The 26,263-nt window shown below is 50.4% G+C and overlaps 1 protein-coding gene and 1 long non-coding RNA gene across 10 annotated transcripts in view; one reads left to right on the top strand and one right to left on the bottom strand.

Moving 5' to 3' along the window:
- Window positions 1-26,263, top strand: part of Ralgps1 (Ral GEF with PH domain and SH3 binding motif 1) — a 245,413-nt gene that overhangs the window by 193,514 nt on the left and 25,636 nt on the right. For all 9 annotated transcript variants that reach the window (XM_047523697.1, XM_047523694.1, XM_047523696.1 and 6 more), the window contains 4 exons: window positions 11,608-11,745; window positions 13,178-13,271; window positions 16,839-16,906; window positions 25,910-26,036. In XM_047523697.1, the coding sequence (XP_047379653.1) occupies window positions 11,608-11,745; window positions 13,178-13,271; window positions 16,839-16,906; window positions 25,910-26,036 (427 nt within the window). The remainder of the gene's footprint in view (window positions 1-11,607; window positions 11,746-13,177; window positions 13,272-16,838; window positions 16,907-25,909; window positions 26,037-26,263) is intronic.
- On the bottom strand, window positions 15,217-24,452 carry LOC124963954 (uncharacterized). The gene is made up of 3 exons (XR_007104850.1): window positions 23,993-24,452; window positions 17,558-17,745; window positions 15,217-16,959 (listed from the first exon to the last, which is right to left on the bottom strand). It is a non-coding gene; the product is annotated as an uncharacterized LOC124963954 (long non-coding RNA).

Below are 26,263 nucleotides of genomic sequence, written 5' to 3'. Positions count from 1 at the left end.
CTTGTATTCTTTCTGCCCTTGTGCTTTTTCTTGGCCCTGGGGAGGGTTTGCCAGGCTGGCCCTCCACATTCACAATGTGAGTTTCTACAGTACCCATTTGGCCCCTTATGGCCTCTGAGGTCAGCTTTTTCATTCGTGGGATTTTTTGTGTTTCTGTTTTGTTTTGTTTGCAGTGCTGGCAATAGAACCCAGGGTCTTGCACATGCTAGGCAGATGTTCTACCGCTGAGCTGTACCCCAACCCTGATTCTTGGTGTTTTAAGTCTTCTTTTCTTATCATCTCATCCTCTTGTAGTTTCCCCTCTGCCTGTTATCTCCTGTCCTTGAAGCTTTGTCTTCTTGTACCATATGCAAAAGAGAAAGGGTCTTGACACTGTCTCCCAGACCTTGGAATGGACAGTTCATGCCTTTGCCAACTCTTGCACACTGCACAGCCCCATGATTTAATGGTGTTTTTTCAAGTGTCCCTTCAGTTTTTTCTTTCCACTGGATATACCCTTAAACATGGTGAAATCAACTTAACTTTGGGGTTTATCAATAAGCAGGTCTTTGGCCCTCCCTCTGAGCACCCTCCAATTCTTTTGTGGAAGGAGAAATCTGCAAGTGGATGAGAAGAAAGAACAAAAGAGGGTGGGTCAGAATATTCCAGAATCCCAGATGAGCAGTGTGCTGTGGTTGGCCCACAGCCCTAGACCTCTTAGTCTAGGGACAGGCCCTGGGAGGTACACACTGTCTCAGTTTCAAGAGATAGTCTAAATTTGCTCAGCTTCTGTCCCATATATCTGCTCTGTAGTATGTTAAACTTCCTCCCAGATTCTAGCAATAGGCTGCCCCTCTCAGTGAGGGAGTTTTCATCTTATTTCTGCCCATAAGAACCTGAGTGATAGGTCAAGGAGGCTCTGGAATGCTGCCTCCCCATACCTTCCTAAAGTTTTGGTTTTTTGAGTGGCTCCATTGAGGGTCCACTGCATGTGTGCCTATGTGTGGGGCTCTATGAGGGCCCCACATGTGTGCCTTATCTCCCCAAGTCTTCATCCAGCCCCATGAATTAGGGGACCTAGCTCTGCTTCCCGGATGGAGAGAGCAGCAAGGTCAGGGGTCTGAAGCTTCCGCGCTCAGTCTGAGTAATGAGCCAGTGCCAGGACTCGAATGAAGCGCCTCTGCCCCCACCTCTTTCCTCCATGCCGTGTAGAACTCTGATCATTGGGTTTGACAGCAGGTACCAGACACCTGGGTTGGAATCCCATACACAGAATGACCTGGGGCACTGGAGCTAAGGAGAGGCCACTGATGCCAAGGTCATAACTAACCCATTTCTATCTCACCTGAGTTTAATTCCTCAAGTTTTTGTTTTAGTAGTTCCATGCCCTTAATTATCTGTGTAATTAGTGCCTCTGTTGAACACCAGGTTGTGTGCCTCATGAGGTCAGGGGAACATGCCTCTCTGGTTCTCCTCTACCCCTGAATCTGGGGTATGGGGGTAACTCCACAAAAATCTGTAGCACTGATGCCCTTTCTCAGTGAGGGTGGACATTAACGAGTGGGCTGGTCCCTGTGTCCTTGTGGCATCCCCTTCTAAGAGTGTCTCACCACCTTCTCTCAGAGGGCTTCTGGTCTCTTCTGATTGCCCAGAAGAATTGCTTCCCTGCCACTTAGACCTCTGTCTTCCCCACAAAGCATCCTCTGATGGTGTAGCCAGGACTGTCCTAATGAGGGCAGCACTGACCCCAAAGCCTGCTGGGATAGCAGTGAACTGTGGAGGAGAGGAGAAGCCAGAAGGAGTAAAAGTGGTGCTGGAGACCAGGCCAGAGTAAAAAGTCAGTTCTCAAGGAGCTGACCAGGAGCCCTGGGCCCAGGGCGTCAAGTTTCTTGGATTGTTTTCCAAGGGAATTGAGTCTGGTGGGCAGGAGAGAGGCAGCACAGGAGGGAAGCTGTGACTGGGCCTTCCAGTCTGAAGCATTATCTCGCCAGGCTCTCCTCCACCCACCCACGCCCACTAACCCCGCAGATGCAGGCTGGCCACAGCACTGGCAGCTGCCAGCGCCCCCTGCTGCTGGGGCTGGGGCTGAGGCTGCTTCGCCCACCCTGATGAGATTGGCCTGCAGACCCTGACCTCAAGAGGGTTGGAAAGGTGGGGCTGCCCTGGGCCAGTTGATTCTGGCTGGGCTGAGAGCCTTGTGTCCACAGTGCGTTCTGGAGAAGAGAGGAGTCCACAGAGATGGCGTGACTGTGGAGTGAGAGGAGCCCCTGCCCTGTGAGGACTCGCATCCTCTCATCTCAGGAAAGGCAGCAAGGGTCAAAACCCCCGAGCCTAAAACCAAAGATAGGTGGGTCACAATGCCTTCTCTCCAGAGGGTCCAAGGAGACTTTCAGTTTTCACTTTGGCAAAATCTGGGAAGGATTTGCTCTAAGAAAGTGAAAATCAGTTTGGCTGTAGCCCACCCTCCTAAAATCTGTTGCTTGTTTCCCAGAGAATGGAGGGATTGGCGACTGAGGTTCAGAATGTGGTATTTCATTATGCAGTTTCCACTGAGTAATGAATGAAGCTGAGTTTTGCATTTGCCACTGTTATTATTTTTGGTATCTGTAAAGACCAGGTACAGCGTGGCCACAGATGCAGGAGTGCATTAGTGGAAGTGGAAAATACTTTGGCGACTAAAGCGGCCGTCTGTGAGCTCACTCTCTGGCCAGGATCCTAGTGGCCTGAGACGTTCAGGGAGACTTTCTGTGCACAGTAGCAGATCTCAGAGCCAGCAGTGGAAAGACAAGCTCGGGAGTGTTTTCCTTGGCACGTGGGCAGCCTCAGTTCTACCCAATATAGAGGCAGGTTTCCGAAGCTTTCACTGGGGGAATCATTTTGCATTTCCTCTTGGTGACGTTAGCACCTCTGGAAGCCCTTCAGAGCGCTCGGAGAAATAAGGGTATTTAGCTTGGAGATAGCAGAGCTCAGGGCTGGCCCTCAGGGTGGCAGTGGAGTGGGGTGCCTGACAGCCATGGTCACTCTTTTCCACTGAACAGTGAAGTTTCAGAGACCAGATGAAAGTGAGTCGTGCATGTGAATAGATGCAACATTGGCTCTGGTCAGCCCCCAAACATTCTTTGAGCCCCGACCCTAGGCTGGGTTTGATACTAGGCATGGGAGCATGCAGAGATAGGCAGGGCACAGTACTTGCCCCCAGGAGTGTGATCAAGAATGTGACAGGAGGAAGGGAAGCCAATCAGGAGGCAGGAGGAGGCACAGGGGGCCCTGGTGTGGAGGGCATGTGCAGGATTTTCATGGGAGAAGGGCGGGAAAGCCTGGAGAAGCAGAGCCCAAGGAGCAGTGAGAGCTCCCTAGGGAGCTTTCAGGATGTCTGTTGGGGGTGGAAAGTCACAGGGTAACTTTACGGGGGTGGCGAGCATGGCCTGAGAGGAGTTGAGCAAGATCACAGGGTTCAGTCTGGACTGGACACTGCATGTAGAGGAACAAAAGGCAGGGGATGAGGGAGGAGATGGTGAGGCACTTCCGTTAACAGGCTGGGTACCAGAGACAGAGGCTGTCAGCAAAGGTTTGTGGCCTTCCAACCTAAGCCTGAGGATCAAGGCTGCAACCAGGAGCTAAGGGTACTTGCAAAATCACTTGTCAGAAACAAAATACTTGCCTCTTACAGAGAGGAGGAAAGGAGGAAAATAGGGAGGGAGGGAAAAAGGAAAGAGGGAAGGAAGGAGGGAAGGAGAGAGGGGAAGAAAGGAAGGAAGGAAGGCGCAAAGGAGGGATAAAGAATGGATCCTGCTTTCTTTTATTTCTAAAAGTAGTACATATTTGTAGCTAACGACTGAAACAATATGACATTGTGTAAGTCAGAAAACAACCCTAAAGTGCCATGCCCAAAGATGGCTGCTGCTAACAGGCTTAGCAGTGTATTCTTTGTGTTTATGTCTCCATTTGTGAAATAGATGTAGATGTTTTTTTCAGTTAATGACACATCACAGATATCTTTCTAAATCAGTTCTTAAAAACATTTTATTCTTTTAATAATATTCCACTGCTAGTATATAAAATAATTAATCTAAACCATGCAATTTTTTATGATTGATGAATCATAAAGAATGCTACAATGACTATTACTTGTTAATATTTGACAATTTGTATGAGTGTTGCTGTAGAATAAGTTTCTAGGAGTGAAATTGCTGGCTCCTAGAAAATGTATATTTGAAATTTTGGTAGATACTGCCAAGTCTCCCCTAAAAGTTTCTATTGGTTTCTACTGCACTCTTATCCACCCCAAGTATTATCAATCATTTTGATTTTTGTCAGTATAAGTGGCAAAAATAATCTCATTTTAATATGTACTTCTTCAATTACTAGTTAGCCTTGAGGGTCTTTCACATTTTTTTTTCTGGTACCAGGGAATTAAACCCAGGTGTGCTTAACCACTCAGTTACATCTCCAGTCCTTTGTATTTTATTTAGGGACAGGGTCTCACTGAGTTGCTTAGTGCTTTGCTAAGTTGCTGAGACTGAACTCGAGATCCTTCTGCCTCAGCCTCTAGAGCTGCTGGAATTACAGGCGTGGCCACTGCACCCGCCTAACTGCCACGTCTTTATTCGTCATCTCTCTCTTCCATAGGAGCATGCGGCTCATCCTCTGTGACATTTGCCTTCACTGTAGCAGCTTTGTATATCAGCTGTCCTGTGAATTGCAAGTATCTTAACCCTCTAGTGTTTGCCACCCTGTCAGGTTTTGGTGTGCTAAAGTCAAAAAGAACGGCAACTATTTCTAACTTTCTATGGTATGAAAGAGTTTAAGTAACATTCAGTTTTTCTTTAAAGGTTCTATGAACGAGTTTCATAAAACTCTCTAGGTATGGTAGTTTTAATTACAGTGTCTTTCTCAATATTTTTATATAAAATATTAGTAATTTTTAATTTAATTTAATAAAAACATTAATATTAGCAGAAGTTTTTGCCTCTTCTTGAGACAATTTGGGAGAAAAGTAGATTTCCCTAATAAGCAACCTTGTCATCTAGATTTCCAACTGTGTTGCCATAAAATTACAATTATTTTAATATCTCCTCCATGCATGCAGTCATAGCCCCTTCTCTCACCCCTAACATTGTACTTCTGTGTTTTCTTTCTTTTTTTCTCTCTCTATTATTCATACCAAAAGATTCTCTATCCATTTCTTTCAAAGAACCAACTTTCATTTTTTTTTAATACTCTGCTGGACTTTTGATTTTTAAAAATTAATTATTTCTGCTTTTATATTTGTGTTCTCGTTTTTGCTGTGTTTTATTATTTTCTGTATAATAAATTGTAATTCTTTATGATGAATACTAAGACCATGCATTTTTTTCTTTCTAAAGTATGGACTTTTCTCTTGGTACAGTTATAAGGTTTTGATTACATCATGTGTGGATAGTTAGTGATTTTAATTTCTTCTTTCATCTCTGAGTTATTTGGTGAAGGTTTTCTCTTTACCAAATTATTATTTTTTTTTAGAAGTTGTTTTTATCCCTGGGGCAAAGGAAGGAGTGAAATTGCTCCAGACCCACCAAAACCACATGGATTATGAGTGTGGGAGGTAGGATTTCCCCCAAAAGAAAACTGAGGGCTGTTTCCAGATGAATTAGGGAGTGAATATTGCCTAGACAAAAGTGACCATTTCTTTTCTTTTGCCAATAAAATTGCTAGAGATTTAAATGAGATGGTACATGTAGCACAGGGTCTATCACAAAACAAGGCCAATAGCAATACAGACTAGTGCCTCTCCTCACCCCTTTTATTTCTGCTGATCAGAACCCCAGCACATGCCTTGCCATCCCAGCTCTCCAGGGACAGTTGGAGATAATAGGTTAGTTAGTTCCTTGCACTTCCACAGGTGACCTCCAGGGTGCACAGGGGTCTTAGCTGTGTCCTCATTTCACCTTGGGGAGCCTGGAGGAGACTTGGCTCCTCTGGACCCCAGGATACTGTCCAGGCTGCAGGACTTTGTCCACATGACTTTGTGATTCATGAGCCACGACACCAAAACATAAATGAAGCCATGTGCTCCTGCAGAAAACACGGCTTCTCACCGCCTGCCATGTGACTGCTGGGGCCTGCCTGCCCCTTTCCTGCAGACCAGGAAGCATGTCTCCATGACAGCAAGCAGCCCACGGACTTCCCATAGGGATGTTCTTTAAATGAGGATCTGTTCTGAAGCCGCTGTTTTACATGCTTGATATTAATTAGCAGGCACTAATTAATACACATAGTCTTCTCTATCTTCTCAGGGAGCCAGGGCTGCCTGCAGAAAATGGAATTGCTTTGTGCTCTCTCAGAAAAAAAAAAAAAAAAAACCACAAACCCTAATGAGCAGCTGCTGTTATTTCATTGGGAACTTCTGGGGACAGTTGATGTGATCGAACCACACAGTGCAGTTCTGAGTGCCAACACGCCTCATCTCTGAAGTCTGAGAGTGGGCTTCACAAGGCAGAGTGGGAGAATATGGGAAAAAGTCTTTCATCTCAAACTTTGAAAATGAGAGAGAGAAAATAGAACACTTGAGATGGAAATGTGGCACATTTTATACCGCAAAGGTTTTTTTTCCCCTCAACACAGCAGAATTTTCCTTATTGAAAAGAAAGCCGTATGAGAAAAACCAAAACCAGACTCGGGCTGGAAGCGAGACGGGGCGGTGATGGGAGAACAAGGGCGTAGTGAGTCCCTGGGCCTGCAGGAGCCCCAGGCCAGCCGCGGGCTTTGGCTCAGGGAGGCTGCGAGTGCCTGGCCTTGTAGAGGGCTCTGCGCCACTGAACATGGGTGTCCCTCTGCCTCAGAGCAGGGGTCTGTTCAGGAGAGCGCCTCCTTTGTCCTCGAGCTCCCTCCTTGGGGCTGGATCATCTTGTGGATGCCTCTGAAGGGAGCCTGGATTCAGGTCAGGAAGCAGGGGTGGCCACCCACCCCTCATGCTGAGGCCAGCCCAGCCTCAGCTAAGGCTCCACAGCACAGCCAGCTGAGGGCTGCCGACTCCCGACCCTGGGGGTCCTTGCCCCACCACAGCAGTCTGGCTGGCACTCGTGTGGCAGCCACAGCAGTGTCACCAGGCCCTGTGTGGGGCACCAAGGAGCAGCAGAGCAGATGTGTGGTCTGGGGCATTGCCCCCGACAGGGGAGGGCCAGTCTGCGGGTGGGCATGGGATGGGGCTGGTGCCAGCTGCCAGCAGTGTCCTCAGGAGGCAGGCCACAGTGGGCTTCCTCACACTTCCAGCTCTGTGGCCAGGACCCTTGTCCCTGAGCCTCTCAGCCCCCAGCCCCTAGCACTGCTCTCTGTCCCAAGCCTTTGAAGTCCAATAGGCCTGACTCACACTTGCAAGCTGTGTGATCTTGGCCTGTCGTTTTTCTTCCTAAGCCTCAGTTTCTAACCTGTAAAATGGGAGAATGAGAATACCTGCTGGTCAGGATTGCTGCAAAAGGACATGAGATAAGCAGTGCACATCCTCCCGGTAGCAGACAGTGGCTGGGACTGTTGCAGCTGCTTCCCCTGAAGTGTCCACACCTCCCCTTCCAGCCTAGTCCCTGGCATTGCTCAACCCTGCAGCAGCCAAAGCCAGTGGCTGGTCCAGTTACTGCCCATCTTCATGGGCCAACAGCACAGTGTCATCTGCTTCAGTAACTGTCTAAATAGGAATAGGAACTGTGATGTCCAGCTGTGCTGTCCCCTCTAGATGGAAGCTCCCAGCATAGTCCAGCTGGGGGTGGCCTTGTGTGACCAGCATCTGGGCACCATGCATGGTTATGGCAAATGCAGCTGGGTGTTTCTGTCTCAAACATCCTGCTGGTTTTCCCAGTGGGACTTCACAAGGTCCCAGCTTAGCTTTTGGGCCACTTCAATGGTCCAGGCCCTGGGCCAGGAGTCTCCCTTCAGTCACAGTTATTACCCACTTTCACAGTCAAGGGAACTGAGGCCCCTGGAGGCAGAGAGCCTCACCTGAGGCCACCTTCACTCTAGCAGTGGCAGAGGCAGGGCCCCAGGTCTGCCTCTGAGCCCCACACTCGCATCTACCTGTCATGCTGCAGATCTGGCAGAGCCCCCAAGTCTGGTGGGCCACTGGTGATGGGACCTGGGACAGATATGCCCCAGTGGGCACCAGGGGAGTTGGGAGTAGGCGGTGGTTGGTATGGCAGGGAGAGAGAGCCACAGTCTCTTTATGAGCCCTCCAGGAGAGAGTGGGCCCCAAAGGAGAAATCAGGCAAAGAAGAGCCATTGCCTGCTGCCCCCCAGCTTCAGCTATGTCCCCATCTTACCAGGCATTGGAGGATCTGGCTGAAGGAAAAGAAGGACTGACAGTACGCAGCCTGGACAGACTTGTGTGCAAATCCTGCCTCTGCCACTCTCCCACTGTGTGACCTCAGGCAAGCAACACAACCTCTCAGCTCCACTTCCTTCCTCCATATGACAGGGATGAGACCTCCTGCCACAGTGTTGTTCTTGTAGATTAGTAATCTGGCCAAAGCCAGTAGTTTAGGACCTAGGGGGGCATAGTGAGTGCTCAGCAAACACCAGCTATCATCATGGTCACTTGACTCTCGGTGTCTCTTCAGCGACAGAACAACATGTGCTTCGTAGTTATTGTCTGGGTTGAATAAAATATGCCTTCATTCTGGCGTTCCCTTCTTCAGCTGGTGTTTACCACCAGCTCCTCTATGCTCTGTTCCAGACACCAGGGACTGAGCTCGAGGAACAGGACACACCGCCCATTCTCAGGGTTTAGGCTGGTGGGGAGTCAGGCCTTAAGTACACGGGTGATACAATCACGTCTCCGACTGGAGCTGTGGTGAGCACTAACAGACAGAGGCATTAGCCCAGCACTTGGCCCAGTGCCAGCTGGAGGTAGTTATTCTTATGATTTCCTTATGCTTCGGGTGTATAAGTATTTCCTAATATGGACTAATATGACACAGAAAAGGTTTCCCTGAAAACTTTGTTAGCTACAGAAGATTTGCTGCTTCTGTGGCCATTTTGGTTGCAGAAGTGAAAGACTGTCTATGCAGAGGCTCTGTCCAGGCATCCCCAGGGGCAGGTTGCCCCAGGTCACTGGAGCCAGGGACCTCCTTTGGGGGCGTCACCCCATCCTCTCAGCACACTGTGGCCTGAGGAGCAGGCAGGAGCTAGAGTATGCGTGCTTCCTGGGGGGGAACCATGAACATGCTACTCTCAGGCAATAGCGAGCCCCCCACTCCCAGGGTGCAAGGAGGGGCTGGGGCTGGCGCTGCAGCCAGACAGACCTGGTGCAAGTCCCAGCACACTTGCTGTGAGGCCCCGGGGGTAGGCACCTTCACCCCTGAGCTTTAGTTGTCTCCTCCTTCTTCCCAGAGTTGATGCAACAAGGAGGGGACAGTTCTGTCTTGCAATAGACCCCAGAAGCAGAAGTCCCCTCTGCCCTTATCCTGCTCTGGGCTGAGGTTTGCCCAGCCCCTCTGAGTCAGGCAGGCTGACATCTGTGTGCTGCGTCTCAGTCACGCTGCCTCGTGGCCCACATCCCTCCGCCCGCTCCTCAGTTCTGGGGATGCTTTCTGTTGTGGTTGAGGCAATAATGGGATTTTCAGGATTGCCATTGCCGAGTCCTTGGGGAGGTAACTGAGTTACATTTTTAAGAGGAGAGAGGAAAAACAAAGTTAAGAGGAAGAATAAATCCATGGATTCAAACCTACCAGGCTTAGAGCTTCTGTACAAGGGAAATTATTTCTAATTATTAAAATTTTGGAAGCATAGTACCACCAGAAAGAAAGGAAGTAGAAATGACTCCTATGAGAAGTGCTAGCATGTGTTTCTGTGATTTAATGGTTTCCCGTAACAATGTGTAGCTATTTTAAAAGTAGACGAATGAGTCATGGTATCCAGCACCAGTGGTCCACTGTGGCGGCAGGAAGCGTGTACTCCAGAGGAGACAGGCTTGGGTTCGACTCCTATCTCCAGCTCTTACCAGCTGGGTGACCTCCAGCAAGTTACACATCCTCTCTGAGTTTTCTTTCCTCCTCAAAAAATGGGTGTTAGGAGGACAAATAAGATAAGAAGCATATAATTCTTAGTGCAGTGCTCACCCATCCATACCAAACTCTAAATCACCAGTTTAATTTTCTGTATTTGTAATAATTCTTAGTCATTTAATAGTAAACTTTTAAGACTATAAAATTACCACTTTGACCAGAATCATACTTTTGATATGTAGTGTTACTGTTTTCATTTTCAAACAGATTTTTTTAAATTTTAGATTGTGTTTTCTGTGACCTAGGAGTTACTTGTGAGTGTGTGTGTGTGTGTGTGTGTGTGTGTGTGTGTGTTTTCAAATGGTTAGAATTTTTTAGTATTTAAATCCTAGATATGTTATAGTAAGGTCAAAGAATGTGAATAATATGGTATTTACTTTTTAGAACTAATTGAACCTTTCTTCATAACCTAGTATAAACAAAAATGTTTTAAGTAATCTATGGTAATCTATGGGTATTTGAAAAGAACTATATAAAAACAAGATTGCTAATTTTGTTACTATACTACTATATCATATATGCATACAAATTGGCAACCTGAATTCCCCCAGCTCTTTACTGGACTGTTAAGGCCTTGTACTTATATCACACCTTATTTTAAGCATCCTCAGGAGAATTCTCTGTCTTTGTACTGAGAACTTTTCCATTTTTAATCTCTTCTTTTGTTCTCTAGTTAATTTATGATTATATATGTGTGTGCATGCATGCATATTATATGGACAAACTTACGCTTAAGTGAAAAAGTGAAGAGAATTCAGCCTGTGTTAGTAAGCTTTTTGTTGCTTTGAAAAAGTACCTGAGATAAACAACTTAAAGAAGGAAGGAGTTATTTTGGCTCCTTGTTTCAGAGGTTTCAGTTCATGGTTGGCGGCTCCATTTTTTTCTGGGCCTGTGGTGAGGCAGAGTATCATGGCAGAAGGGAGTAGCAGAGCATAGCTGCTCACCTCATGGTGACTGGAAGGTGGAGTGAGAGACAAGGAATGGGAGAGACGAGATACAGTCTCCAAAGGCATGCCTCCAAGGACCCACTGCTTCCAACTAGGTTCCACCTCCTCATCTCCACCACCACCCAGTAGCTCATTTAGCCATGAATCCTTCAGTGGATTAATCCATTCTTAAGGTTAGAGCCCTCATGATCCAGTCACTTCCCTAAATCTCCACCTCTGGAGCTTTCCATACATGAACCTTTGAGAGATGCTCCAGATCCAAACTATAACAGCCCAAACGGATGTCCTCCTCAACATGACAGTTTCAACCTATTAAATAAGCTACACTGGTTGGTGAAAAACAAGTATTCATCTCATGTCCTGTTATTTTCAATTTGGGTTATAAGTAAAGAGCTTTATTGTTGGAAAAAGTATGAACAAGAAATGTCAAAATCTGCCAGCATTCATTTTGGATGTTGCTCAGATGTTCAATTTACAGTCTGCATGAAAAATGAGGAGTTGGGGTCAGGATTGGAACTGCAACCCAGACAGGATCTCCGGTCTCCGAAAGCCACCCTTCCCTCCTCCTTGCAGAGCAGGGCTATTTTATGCTCTTTTGTTCTGATCAGTAGTAAACTCCTACCACAATTCAATATCTTCTTTAATTTTAGGGATCTATCTTCTGGATTTAATCTACATCGATTCTGCATATCCTGCCTCAGGCAGCATCATGGAAAATGAACAAAGATCTAATCAGATGAACAATATTCTCCGAATAATTGCTGATTTACAAGTTTCCTGCAGCTATGGTTAGTAACCTTGTTTGTTGAGATTTTGAAATCTTGCATTATTGAAATTTGGGTCCAACATCAGATTTCTTCTGGAGTAAGAAAACTTCAGAAACCAGGTAGTCCAACAAAGCTCTTCATTTTAATATCTCAAGCTTCAGATATGTGCTAGATCCTTTCTACATGGGTTTGACCTTCAAAGACCACTGTCCAGGTCAGCCTTCCTCTGACAGGCACTTGTGTTCTCTGCACAGGGGCCTCCCTTGTCCCAGAGCCCCCAGTCACCCTGGCCAACAGAGCTGTCACAGACACAGACTTCAGGTCAGACGACTCAGTTCAAGTCTCAGAGCTAACCCTTGAAAAGTCACTTTCTCCTCTCTACGGTTTGTTCAAGTGTGAAAGTGGGGCCATGACATGAGCCACACCCTGGACACAGACCTTGGGTTTCCGCCGAGCGCAGGGAGTGCAGACCCCTGTCACTGTTGGCCTCACCTGACACCCGTCATCAGCTCATGGAGCAGGTGTCATTATCCACATTTCACAGACAAGAACAGAGACTAGAGAAACAAAAAGACCTTCAGAATCTGGCAGCCAAGGGGCAGGGCCTTCAAGGGCTCCCACAGCACCTGGACACTGCCCAGAAAACAAGGGTCCTCCCCACCCATCCTCTTCACGGCTTCCCTGGCTCCTGCCACTTAATGTGTCTGTCCCACCCCATGGCCCCCTCAGCAGGAGGGCAGTGACTGGCATCAATCACTCCAAGAAAGAGAGGCAGTGCAGTGTGGCACAGCCTCAGCTGTCCTGGGTCCACCCTGACTCTGCCACTTCTCAGTTGTCCAGGTTCATCCTCCATGACACAGGATTATTATTTCTCCTATGTGAGGCTGAGTGAAGGTTAAGATAGAAGATGCCTGTGAGTCACCTGAAGCCCAGCCCAGTTCAGACAGGTGCTCAGACACAGGACCCCTCCTTTCCTTCCCAGGCTGCAGCAGCTAAAGCCATGGGCCATCATCTGGGTCGGGCTCGTGCACACAGATCAGTGATTCCTGCATTCCTGTCACACAGGCAGTGGGCAGGCATGGGAGGTTCACCTGATTGTCCCAGTGGACACCTGCAGGGGACACAGACAGCTGTTTCTGGTCTGTTCTGGAGGCCAGGACACCCTCTTTTCCCAACCCTGAGCTCTAGTGGAGGCCTCAGATTCTCTTTCCTGGTCAGAGAACTATGGTGGCCTTGGAGGGTGTTGTCTGTGGCCCACACCTTTGGGGTCACTCTTCAAGAGCAGAACCCAGGTCTGACCACTCCTCTGTGCCTAGCACAGAATCTGACACTGAGGGCCTCAGGGAATGAGCCTCAGTAGCCAAGAAGTGTCTAAATAGAAATTCCTGTGCTTCTCCTTTGGGCCTGGAGATGGGAGAGACTGAGGCCTCTGGGTTTTGTCCGCCTTTTGCAGATCACCTCACAACACTGCCCCACGTGCAGAAGTACCTGAAATCAGTACGCTACATTGAAGAGCTCCAGAAGTTTGTGGAAGATGACAACTACAAGTGAGTCCCCACCCACTCCTGAGTCAGGCCTACCAGCTGCTGTTGACCCTAGCATTCAGGTCCTTGGGGGTGATCCAGCCCTTACTGGGACCAATGAGTGACAGGCCCCCATGCCCCAGCACCCACAGCACTGCATGCCCTATGACCCCACAGCAGTGCCACCTGCATAGCCCTAGCGCCTCAGGCCCCATGGTCTGAGCTGTTGCATTCCCTTCTGAGCATGGCTTTCCTGTGCAGCCTGGGGGGCGTGAGAGTGAACCCCAGCACCATCCCTGCGCAGCCCCTGTGGGTAGACCCCCTTCTCAGAAAGATCACTACAGGTCCTGTGACTCATCGTCCACTCACCATGCTCTGGTTCTCAGTTCTTTCTTCACTGGAGACACCTGGGAGTATATCCAGCACTTCTGTCTTTGGAGGGAGAAGGCGGACTTTTGGTGTCAACTCTGCCATATTGGTTGGGCATCCTTTTGGCTCATTTTGAGTTTGATGTCAACTATGAGCCTTAGTTATTTTTCATGTAACCTGATACAAAGCCAGTCTCAGTCATCATGCAATTGATCATTTGATACCTAAATGTCAATTTTACAGGTTTTATTTTAAATTTTATCTTACTGGTTCCTTCCAGTGTACCATGATTCCTTTGAATTTTGTTATCTAGTATGAATTTTTTTCTCTCTCTCTTCCAGTTTTGTGTCTACAAATTTGATCTTCCTGATTAGTTGGTATTCATCTAAGCCAGTGAAAACTGTAGAGAGCCATGGCCTCTGAGTCACACCCAGGGATCTGAGGTGGCTGCTCAGCAGCGCCCCACCTGGCCAGCTCTGCAGGAGTGGTTTGCTATCCTGGCTGTAAATCAGACCTGCCCTGATCACTTGATAACCATCCAGATGGTTATCTGGATGTGGTCTGGAGATTTGTCTTCTTTCAGAGCTCCCCTATGTGGTTCTAACATCATAGACATAACATCTTAGTTGTTCTTATAAAATAATTTGTCAAAATTAAAAATAATGCGAAATTGTGATCTATTACATAATGGCAACAAGAATAAATAAAGGCCAGAGATTACCATTAAAACTACAGTTCCTCACAATCAAGCTTGCTTTATTCACAGAGCATTTGCTGTTCCTGAAAAGAGTGCCCTGCAGCCGAGACTATTCCTGCTTAGGTTCTGGGTAATATTTTCCATTCATGCGCCAGACTTTCAATTTAAAGAGACAGTAGTTTTTCATTAACGCTAATATGCTTTAAGGAGAAAAATGGTCTATAAATACTTGTGACCATGAGACAATCCCTGGACAGGCTGCAGATTATGAGTGATTACTCCCTCTTTTCTGAAGGTCGAAGAGCACCCTCAACACTTGATGCTAAAGGACAGTGAGCCTGAGGTTTACAAAGGCCCTTTGTTGTGGCCAAATGGGCAAGCCCAGCAGGGAAGGCTACATTTTGGCCCCGACCAGCCACCACTGCGGGCTCCCTTCCCAGGGAGGTCCTGGCTTGAGTAGAAAGAGGCAGGCAGGGCCTGTGATTCTGCTGGGGGCCCACCCTCCATGGCCCGCTCCCCCGCCCAGGCAGACTGGCTTCTCACCCTCAGTTAGGACATTGGTGACACTACTTGCCTAACACTTCCTATCTGCTTTGAGAAGTGCACCAGGAGGCCCAGTCAGTGCTTTGTCTTTCTCAGTCTTTTGTCTCTTTTACTGATTTTTTGATTACCCAAATTCCTATCACCTAGAAAGCATAACTTTTAGCATTAAGTAAACATCATTCTGGACATTTTTCTCTGTGTGGAAAATTTACATCTACAAGAAGAAGGATAGACCAATGGATAGATGCAAGGATGGAATTTATTAAAATAGGATCATACCTCTCTTACTATTTTTAATCAAAGTATTAAGTTTATTTTAATTCAATCAGAAAAAGGAACTAAAATACAAGTCAGGAATCTCTGCTCTCTAAATAAGTATTTCTTTTACAAGGGACATTATTTCCCAAATGAGCCTCCCTAGATTCTTTAAAGGAGTCAGAGAAAGCATGAAGAGGCTGAATCAGTGAGTCTTCTTGTATCTGGGTTCTACTGAGGCCAGTACCAGTTGGCTCTGGTTTTGAAAGATTAAACTGAGCACTGTTCCCTCCCTCACCTCCACCACCTTCCAGATTTTTGTTAGTTGTGTTATTATTGGACCACATAGTCCAAGTCTATAACATAAACATCATGTTCAGGAATCATAATTCCTACTGTTTCATATTTTTAAATGGATTCAATTCTTACCACCTGTTGTTCCTCTGCATTGTCTCTGTTCCTGGAGTCTTTATTTTAAAAATGATCCCTTACTTAGCTGAATGTCATCAAGAAGCAGGCCCCTCCCCGGCCTCATGGCTCCTGCACTCCCTGAGTCCTCCATGGCAATGTCTGCGTGCTCTGGGGGCTCTGCTCTCCCCTAGATCTGCAGACCTTGCGCGTGGCTTCCTGGCTTTGAGTGCTGCTGTAGAGAAAAGTCTCGAGCAATTCCATGTTTTGTCTGCCTGGGGTTGAAGAACCCCATGAAACACCAAAGCCCTATAGGGTACAGCCTCAGAGCACAGAGTCTCCTGGGCACGCAGGGCTTCTCTGCTCCTTTGGACTTCCTCTTCTGTATCATTTTTTGACTTCTGTCTTGCAGGGAGCCATGTGTTTCATGCTCTTTGCCCTCCTCGTCCTCAACTCCTCTCTGAGGGCTTCGATCTCCTCCTCAGTCTTCAGTGGTCCCCAGGTGACCTGTTTCCGCTTAGAGGTTCGGCCAGCACACTCTTGTTTCAGTTAGTTTTCCATTTGGTCCCCACAGCCCACAGTCTCCTGTTCCATCCTATTCCTTTGTTTCATCATCTCACTTTTCAGATTTTATTCTGTTCAGCCGTCTTCTTAATAAGCCCTCCCTCCACTGACAGAACCCAGGGGGATTTCCTGTGCTCCTGGTCAGGCCAGGGCAGCACTGCCTCCCTTTCTCTTTCCTTCTTTGTGGTGTTGCTAGGCCATTTCTTTTCTTCTTGCTTCCATTCAGGAGACTTTCTGAATGTCCCATGCCTCTGCTACAGCAGGGAGGCGCCTGACCCTCCTCCTTTGTACAGAGGGACTGGTTCCCCTCTTGCTGGCCGGGAGCCCAGGGGTCCTGGATTTCCCCCACTATAGCCTGGGGGAGTCAGAGGCACCACCTCCCTGGAGACAGTAAGCAAGCATTCAGTTTGTTATGTGGACTTGGGGTTTCCTTATCTCACTGGGGGCTGGCTCCACTCCAGAAAGGGTACTCAGGTTGCCAGCTGTGGCCCATGGAACCTTCATGCATGTCAGAGCATCCCTGCGCTGCTCTGCCACTGCTGGCCCTGTGGACTTGGGAAAGGAAGCTACTTAGCCCCATCGCTCCTCAGTTTCCTCCTTTATGAAATGTATGCAGCTGTGATCAGGAGCCTGGATTCCACAGCTACCATGGCCCCTCACAGACATCCCATCTCCCAACCCCAAATGTACATATACTCTATTCCCCCTCTCAGAAGCCAGGGCACGTCTGATTTTGTGAAAATCTTTGTTTACAGACTGTCACTCAGAATTGAACCAGGAAGCAGCTCTCCAAGACTAGTTTCATCCAAGGAAGATCTTGCAGGTAATGTAGCTACCCAGGTGGGATGAGCCCTGATGGCCTGAAGGTGGCCTTGCCTGTGGAGACAAAGGACACAGCTGAGTTTGGAGTGCGGCAGACAACTGTCCCCACTCACAGCCTCCCATGCCAGGCTCCTGACCATATGGGACACCCTGTGCAGAGGCTCCCTGAAGGATCCTAGGTGTGAACAGCCCCAAGAAAGGGAAAAGTAGAGCCCCAAGTTGGAATTATGCATGAGGAACAGAAAGACCCAGGGTCTTCTCCAGGCCACCCAGACTTTTACCACTGGGGCTGCACATGGGTTCAGGGTTCAGTGCCCCTGAGGGGTGCACTGGATGCCTAGGGTATTTGGTATCACTGGGTCCAGGTGGCTCATCCTCCTGGGAGCACTGGATTTGTTCACCCATTGGGGAACGCACACACCCACACACATTCCTGGTGATGAGGCCCAAGCCCCAGCTCTGCCTTTTCCCAGCTTGACATGTGGCTTCTCTGGCCCTCAGCAGCCTCTCCCACAGAGTGGTGCTGAGATGGTACACCGTGTAGGGCTGCCACAATTCCTGGTAAGTTGGGCCCGTAGAGTATCACGTGCCTGTGCCACCACGTGTGGCAGTGCCTCAGGTGTTGGCAGCTTCACTGTCATTTTCGTGTTACCTTCTAATCTCAGTCCAGCCAACTCTCAGTGACCAGGGCTGATCTCCACTGCTGCCCAGGGAGAGGTCAGGGTGGGGGTCCAGGTGCACTTCCTTTTCCTGGTTTGAGCTCTGGATCATACCAACCTGCATTCTAGGCCATTGCAGTCTTAGATAAGTGACTTCACCCCTCTGGGTCTGTTTCCTTACCTATAAAATGAGATAATAAAACCATCATCCCAGGAATGTTAGGATGCTGTTTGGAAGCCATCCAATGTAGTCTGACGTGCAGTATTTGGGAAGGGGTGGCAAGCTGCTGCCTGGTGCCGTGCCACCTCCAGCTTTGGACGTGGGCTTGGTCAGGTGCCATCTCACAGGGGCCAGCAAGCTCTGGGCCAAAGCCAGCCCACCCAATTTTTGCATAGGAGGATGCACAGCCACACCTACCCCTTGACAGATTGCCCATCTACTTTCAATGGCAGAGTTGAGCGGGGGACAAAGCCCCTGTGGCCTGCAAAGCCTAGAATCCTTTTTTCTTTTTTTTGCGGTACTGGGGATCGAACTCAGGGCCTTGTGCTTGCGAGGCAAGCACTCTACCAGCTGAGCTATCTCCCCAGCCCAGCCTAGAATCCTTATGCCTGGCCCTGAGCCTCGTGCTGCACCCTCCTGCCAGCGCCCTGCCTCTCCTGCACCACACATCCCTCCAGTCATCCCTGGGCTCCTTTGTCCCATATCTATTTTCCCCACTAGACTAAAAGCCTCTTGATGGAAGGGCCCAGTGTGAAACTCCTCCTGCCCAGGACAGAGGGGCCCTGGGTAGATGCCTCAGTCACCTGCCTCACCCCTCAGCCTGGCCCTGGAGCTCCTGGCACCCAGTCCTGGAGGCAGCTCCAGCATGGGCCGACCGCTGACTTTGCACAGCCTTCCAGGGAAGTGCTGATGCTGGCAAGTTTCAATTGAGTGGAGTGAGCCCGGCACACAGGAGTGTTTTCCACCAGTCTTCCTAATCCCTGGTTTGTGTTGATCACCAGAGGGCTGGGGAGTGTCTAAAGGCCGAAGCACACTCAGTGACCCCAGCTCCCCGCTTGCAGCCTCCAAGGGCAAGGAGGAGGGTGCTGCTGCAGCCGGGGGGAGATAGGGGATCCTGCAGAGGGCAGGACCAGAAGGGCAGCTCCAGGGAGGCCTCTCTGGGTCTGGCAGTTAGACTGAGCCACGTGGCAGGAGCCCGACCAGACTCAGGAACTGGAATGTGCCTCATGCAGTCCCAGGAATGGGAGGAACGTAGGCTCCCTCAGTTCCTCAGGAGGGGGGTTAGGCTCCATTGGGGCTCTTTCCAGCAGTCAGGAAAAGACCTGCCAAGGAAAGACCCCAAGATGTGCTCATTCATTCATTCAAGACACGCTATGGGCTTGCATGGGCCAAGCCCTTGCTGTGAGCCAGATGCCCAGCAACAGCAAGGCAAGACCCTGCCCCCACCCTGTACTCATGCTTGGTGGGGAAGACAGGCAGCACCAGCAAGGGCAAGGACGGGCATGTTCAGAACCAAAAGGAGGCCACTGTGAGCAGACCAAGATGGCCAGCAGTGGGGCAGGGCACTCTCCAACCCTTCTCTAGACAGCAACTCTGCCTCAGAGACTGGGAGGCCTTGACCTTGGCACTGATAGCAGCCATGGTTGCAGCCTCTCTAGGACTTCGATTTTCTTCACAAGTGATCTCCAAGCTACAGCCTACCTTTGGCTCCTTGGATAGCTCCTACTCCCCACAGAGGACTGTCCCCCACTTCCTAGCCCTGGGGTTCGGTCATGCACTTCCAACAAATAGGCTTGAGAAAAGAGATGAAGAAACCTCACTTTCCAGGTCTGTGGAGGAAAAGGCCAGCAATGCCACGTTTTCAAACCCTTGCTCTCCCACATGTAATGTTTAGCTTACATAAATGAACTAACACCTTCCTGGAGAGAAAAATTTGCACAGAATGCTGACCCCGCCCCCCCAGAGAGGGCAAGGCATGTTTTTATGACCTTGGAACTGGTGAGGACATTTCCAGATTGACCCCACCTCCAATTGGTTTTCCCAAGGGACACTTGTCCTCTGACTGGAGTGCAGGGGAGCCTTGACCTTGGCCTCCATGCCCTGCACCTGCACTTCAGGTACTCTCTGATGCACCTTTCTGTCTCCTGGTTTTAAAGCCTAGTGCCAGGCAGACCAAGGTTCAGAGCCCGACTCAGCACCTGGGAGCTATGGGGCCCCAGGCAGTTGGTTTAATCCCTTTGAGCCTTGGTTTTCCTGGAAACAGGAATGCTCATGCAGACTCAGCACAGGGTCACTAGAGGAGTCCCTGAGGAGGTGCTGGGAAGCCTGTGCACAGCACCTGTGCACTGTGCCTCTCAGGAATGCCCTCAGCCCTCCCAGGCAGGCTCCCATGAAGAGCCGCCAGCACTGCACATGGGACCACGACCCTTGCCCAGCCCTTACTCAGGTACTCATCAGGGTCACAAAACAACCACTTTATGACAAATGTACATTCTGCGGGTCAGAAAGTCAGACTGAGGGGCTGAGGTCACCTGGAGCCGTCGTTATTCTGATGCCTGGTGCTTGCTGGGGCTGGGGCTGCAGCAGTGGCAGAACACAGCGCCTGGGCTTCCTCACAGTATGGCAGCAGCTAAGACATCAGACTCTGAGACTGGAGCCAGCTGGCTGTCTCCCAGAGTGAATGTCCTACAAGGGCATAAAGAAGCTTGCCTGGCAGAGTTCACAAGCCAAGCTTGCTCTGTGAGTCAGGCCAGCCATGAGGCCTGCTCAGGCCTAAGGAGAGGGGATGAAGACCCTACCACTCATGCAGTAACCGACTGTGTGGACATTTTAAAGCCAGCACCCAGCTAATCCACAGGAGGGAAACAGGCTGGAAGCTGCTGCTCCATCCCCACCCCCATCCTCCCAAGCACTGCCATGTGCTCTCTCAGTGCCCCTGACACCTCCCTGTGATGTGGGCCATTCTGTAGGCAAAGATGCCAGGGGCTTGCCCAGCCTCACTTGTCAAAGAAGTGGCAGATTGTTAGTCCAGGAACCTGGACAGGTGTGTCACCTACCTCTAACACATGGGAAAGGCAGAGTGTGAGTGAGGGCCCCAGACCAGTCAGGGCTCTGCCCCTGTTGCCCTGTGCACCTGTGCAGTACAAGTAAGCACCTGTCCAGGATACCCCCTGGGGCACTCCTGCCTCCCTACACACACTTGGAGTCACTCGCTGCCTCCCTGGTCTTCAGATGCTAGTTCTATTGGAATTAGAACTCCAAACCCGACTGGCGTTAACTCTTCTTGTCTCACCCTAACTGGGGTGCTTCAGGCCCAGGTGCTCGTAGCAAAAGAGCAGCAGAGTGTGGCTTCCTCTCCCCCTGTCCCTCTACTTGCTAACTACAGCCTAGGGTGGGACGTGGTCAGAGCAGTGGGTGCCGCTGCCTTCGGGCACTGTGCCTTCCAGGTGGTGGTCAGTGCATCTGCGCCGCCACTCCTGGGAACTCGCACCAGTGTTCCAGAGACTATCAGTCCCTGGCCAAGACAGATGCATACTCTTTCCAGGGACCCCTCTGTAGCCCCTTCTGTGTCCCCTCAGAGTAGATCCCACCACCTGCTTCTCACTTGCATGCTCTCAAGCCCTCAGTGTCATGCCAGCTGTCCTCACAGGGCCCCCTTGGTCCACGGAGGCCACACCCACCCTTGTTCTGGCTGACATGAGAACACAGCTAGCCCTCCTGTGGCCACTGCTGTCCTCTGGCTGTGGCCATATTGGCATCCTCAGGCCTGATAAGGCGCCAGGAGCCCCCTAGGTCTCCCACGAGGGAGAGACATTTTGGGCCCCAAGTGGTCTGTTGGAGATGTCAAGTTCTGCTTGATGAGGAAAAGAGCAGCCCAGGGACAGGGGTAGGGCCTCCCTCCCTTCACAGGCTCCTTCCTCTGGAAACCTTTTCTCTCTTCAGAATAGGGGAGGGCCTCTCCACAAGAAGCTCAAGGGCTGGGGAGCCAGTCATGTCAAGGTCAAGCAGCGGGGCCAAGACTCAAGCCCACTCTGCCCAGTCACACTCTCCTGCTGGGAGTTACTGCTCACAGGCACCAGGGTCCCCTGGCTCCCTGTAGCCTGGGAGTCTACACCTTCTGTCTGTGAGAAGAGTAGGTCACAACCTCAGCCCAGTCGAGGGGTGATTGGATGCCGTTTTCAGGAGGAAATGAACCAGGGCCTTCTGCGTGGTGTGTGAGCTAGATCTTGGCTTGCAATAAGGACCCATGAGAGCCACAGGTTGAGAAACAGAAAAGGTATGTGAAAGTAAAAGTGACCAGTTCTCAGACCCCTCCATGAAACCCGCTCAGAGACTTCTATGTAGAGGTGTCCAGTATCCCCACGAGCCACAGGGCTCCAGCAGACCCAAAAGGGCCTGAGTCCTCAGCCTGGAAACAGGACTATCTACATAGGCAGGCAGGAAACAGAGGACACTGAGCCTTCACTTGGGCAGAATCCACCCTACACACCAGAGGCTGGGACGGTGCTGGCAGGAGCTCCCAATGGCACATTGTCATGCCTCCTCCAATGAGGAAAGACACGCTTTGGAGGAGCCAGCCTTGAGCCTCCCACTCAGCTGGTCAGAGGCGGGACTGGAACCCAAGTCTTGTGACTCCAAGTTAAGTAGTTTCCCCTCTGTCACAGCTGCCTCCTATTAATTTCCGATGTGCGAGACTTGGAAAGCACCCCTTCAAGTAGACTGGAATAGGACAGGGCTGGCCCAGGGCAGCACTCGGAGGCAGCTCGAAATCCGTGGGAAAGAGGCGCCCCAGCCCAGCCCACGTGCTCCTGAGCAGCCCGGCGTGGCCCGCCAGTGGCCTCCGGACACCAACCCCACACTAGTCTGCTCACCATCCCTCAAACCTCCCCCTGAGTGCAGGACACCACTCCAGGAGGGTAACTCTGAGTTCCTTCCCTCCACACCTCTCCTGGCTGCCTCCTGGACACCTCTCAGCCGCACCTCTCCACCACACCTGCAGTTTCAAGTTGGCCACATCCAGTGGCTCTCCAGCCCGCAGGCACTTCCTAGGGTGGGAATCTGAGGGCATCAGAGCACCTGCCCCTCATGAAACTCCAGGCTCCTCACAGCCTACTATCACCTGAGTCTGCACATGCAGCTCCTTCTGCCTCCATTGCTGCTCACACCAGAGCTCTTCTTGCATCAGCTGGGGGGTTGGATTTTCCAGAATTCTCTGATCTTTCCCCTGGGTTCTCAAATGCAGCAGCCAGGCTCTCCCACTTGCCAGCTGCTCACCTGGGTAGGTTACTAAACCCTCTGATCCTCAGGTTCCACATTGTCAAATTGAGGTAATAATAGTACCTGCACAACAGTGTTGTGGCAATAAATAAATGCTGTGAACCAAGCATTTGTCATGGCTTGGGGCACCTTGTGGATGCCCAGTAAACCTTAGCAGTGAGCAGCATCACCATCTCTGCGGTGGTGTTACACTCTTGGGGTAGTTGGTGCCCCTGCTGCATTGATTATTCTTATTCTCCCGTCAAAGCAGGTGTCTCTCCTGGGTTCAGTTACCTTTCCTAACTTGACTGCCAATCCACGAAGGCAGAACAAAATCTTTCTAATCCATGCTGTAGCTCCCGTGCTTGACCCAGAGGCAGCCCCTAGTCAGGACTCAGGAAACATTTGTGGCAGCGGGAGGCAGGTACACTGTGTGGCTGACCCCTCCCGGGAGGCTGTAGGAACAGGATCACCATTCCTGTTTTGCAGATGTAGCCTGAAGGCTCGGAGGGGCGAGGTGACTTGCCCAAGACCACTCAGCCTGAATAACAGACACAGGTGGGAGCCCAGGCCTGGCCACCTCTGGATCCCAAGTCCTTTGTCATCACTATTCCTTATCCTTTACCCTAACCATTCCCAGGCCATTATTAGAAGGCCCTGTGGTTTTTTTCTTTTCTAATCAATGAGTGGTCTTTTGGACAGTGTTTTGGTTTCTTGAGAGAAATGTAATGAAAACCAGATCTTTTTTTTTCAACACATAATATCTCCTTCCCCACAGAGACTGTCAGTTCTCATATGTTCCAATAAAACTGCTAAAGAAACAGCCACTTAAAGAGCTTTAAAGATTATTCATGGAAAAATTATGCTGAGGAAAAATAGAGCAATCCTCTGAGATAGTCAAGCCACATGGTCAGTTTTTCCAGCTGTCCATGCCATATCAGGCCAGGCAGTGGGGACTGCACTCTGCTATGAAGTGGAGAGCCCCAGCTCATTGATGCCACCCCCACCCTGCCCCTTCCTCTTCCTGAGAACAGGACAAGCAAACTTGCCAGCTGCCCAACTCAACAACAGTACCAGAAGACACGTGACCCTGGCACTGTCACGTGGGGGCCACCCCAGGCTTAGCAGGACAGGAACGTGAGGCCTTTCAGTAGCAGAGGGTGTCACTTACTGGCAGAGAGGCCCCCCATCTGGGTCCCAGCTGAATGGAAATTCTTCTGGTTCCACGTCAGACCCAGGCTGTTGGTCAACAGTGCAGGGGGTGGAGGAGTGGCTGCAACCCAGAGCAGGGAGAGCAGATCAGCTCTGACACTGGCCCAGGAGGCCACAGGCTCTTCCGCTGGGCCCCCCCCCCCCAAGCTGGTTGAGGGACATCTGAGGCCAGGCATGCCTCCCACAACTCCAGAGCAGAAAGGGGAGGGGCTCATCCGGGTCTAGTCCTGGACAGGGAATCGAGAGTTGAGTAGAATAGACGGAAGCAGGTCCAGGGATTCTGGAGAACTCAAAATGAGAAGTCAAGCCAGCAAGCAGGAGCCACATGCAGAGGTTATTGTGGTTCTGTTGTTATGGATTGGTCCACCAGATTCTGTTCTCAAGACGCCACCTGGAAGCAGAAACTGGGACATCAGATAAGCAGCGGGGCTGTCCGGTCTGTGGAGCCCTGTGCACAGCAGGACCCAGTTAGGAGCCAGGCAAGAGTGAGCAGGCCTTAGGCAACCAACGGAGGCTACAGCACCCTCCAGCTTTGTGGCCCCATTGTGCCTCTTATCCTCCCTCTAAAGTGGCCATGACAAAAGAACCCACTTCAGAGGAGCCAGCAAGTCAGCGAGCCAGGACATGGACAACTCTCAATTAGTGCACAACAGGCACCAGGCCCTCCCCTTCCTTCCTAAGTTCAGCGGCTGGTTACCCATTCCAGATTCCCTGGAGAGTGTCACCTGCTCCCCAGATCCCTCATATGGTCTCTCTGTGCCTCCTTCCATGTGTTCTGGCTAGTGCTGGGGTTTTGAGCCACTGCATTGTGCCCTGCCCCTGGAAGAGGGCCACACACCTGGGTTCAGTCCTGCCTCCAGCAGGTGGCAGCTCTGTAAGCCCCACTTTCTGTTCTGTAAAATGGAGTTGCTCAGTGTGCCCACGTCCAGTACTGCAGGGCTGGGGCACAGCATGGTACTAGGTTGCAGTGCCGAATCAGTTGGCGTCGTTATCATTTCTGCTCCATGCCAGCGCCTCTGGGCTTCCACGTAAACCTCAGAAGGAGGAGCAATGCAGCCTGACCTTTAGAAACCACTTTTGTGCACCAGGGCGGGAGCCTGAGTGACTCAGGCAGTGGGACTGTAATCCTCACACGGCTGCTGATAAACAAGGCGGTTCCACCCTCTGAATTCTTCCCCAGCAATAGTGCAAAAGCAAAACAAAGCAGGATGGTTTTCATTCTTCTTCCTCCTCAGTGACTGCATGAGCTGTTTCCCCCTACACAGAGCCTGCCTGGGTCCCAGCATTTCAAGTGGAGGGCTTTCCCCAGGGGTGCCTCAGGGTCAACTGCAGAGCTTGTGCAGAAAGCAAGGCCCTCGCACTCTCCAGATGGATCTGACGCCTCCCCTGGGTAAGAACCAGGGCCTCAAAGATCCATCCTGCAGACGTGGATCCCCTCATTAATAAAACGCATGGAAGCTTAGGTGCAGTTTCAGTCCCCCACACTCCAAAGCCTTCCTTAGACTTCTGGCTTTGCAAAGTCAAGGTTAAGAAAGTTTGCTTTAGGAATCATGTGCCCTTGGTTCCGTTATTATGCATTGGTCTATCAGATCCTGTTCTCAAGATGCCACCTAGAAGCAAGAATTGAGACATCAGACATCCAGTGGGACCTGTACACAGGGGGACCCAGGCCATCCTGGCAGTGGGTTATCAGCCTTAGGAGTCAATGACATTGGGAAGGAAATGTCAGTATCTGTAGAAGCTACAAGGTTCAAGTTCTTGTGGACCTTGCCCCATGTATGACAGCCAGACCAGGTCCTCACCCCAAACCTGGGTCTCCTACACCTGAGCCTGGACCCCATCCACCCCCATTGTCCTCCCTCTGCTCTGTTCACAGGCCCCTCTACAGGCTCCAGCTCAGCGAGGTTCCGCCGGAGGCCCACCTGTCCTGACGCGTCTGTGGCCGGCAGCCTGCCCACGCCACCAGTCCCCAGACACAGGAAGAGCCACAGCCTGGGCAACAAGTGGGTGACTGCACAACCCTCCCCCAGGCTTCAGACTGGCCTGCTTTGGTGGGCATGGGCTGAAGGAATGCTGGGTGATCCCTGAGGTTGGCGAGGGTTCAGGAAGAGCCCATGGTGGCACCATCTGTGTGCCATTCACAGGGATGCCAGGCTCTGGGGCTAATGAAGTGGAGAAAGGATGCAGGGAGGCAACTTTGTGGGATTCCAGAAAACATGCCCCAACTCAG

This window comes from Sciurus carolinensis, chromosome 14 (assembly GCF_902686445.1).
Source record: "Sciurus carolinensis chromosome 14, mSciCar1.2, whole genome shotgun sequence".
In the NCBI taxonomy this organism is placed as follows: Eukaryota; Metazoa; Chordata; class Mammalia; order Rodentia; family Sciuridae; genus Sciurus; species Sciurus carolinensis.
This window is presented reverse-complemented; position numbering and strand designations above follow the sequence as displayed.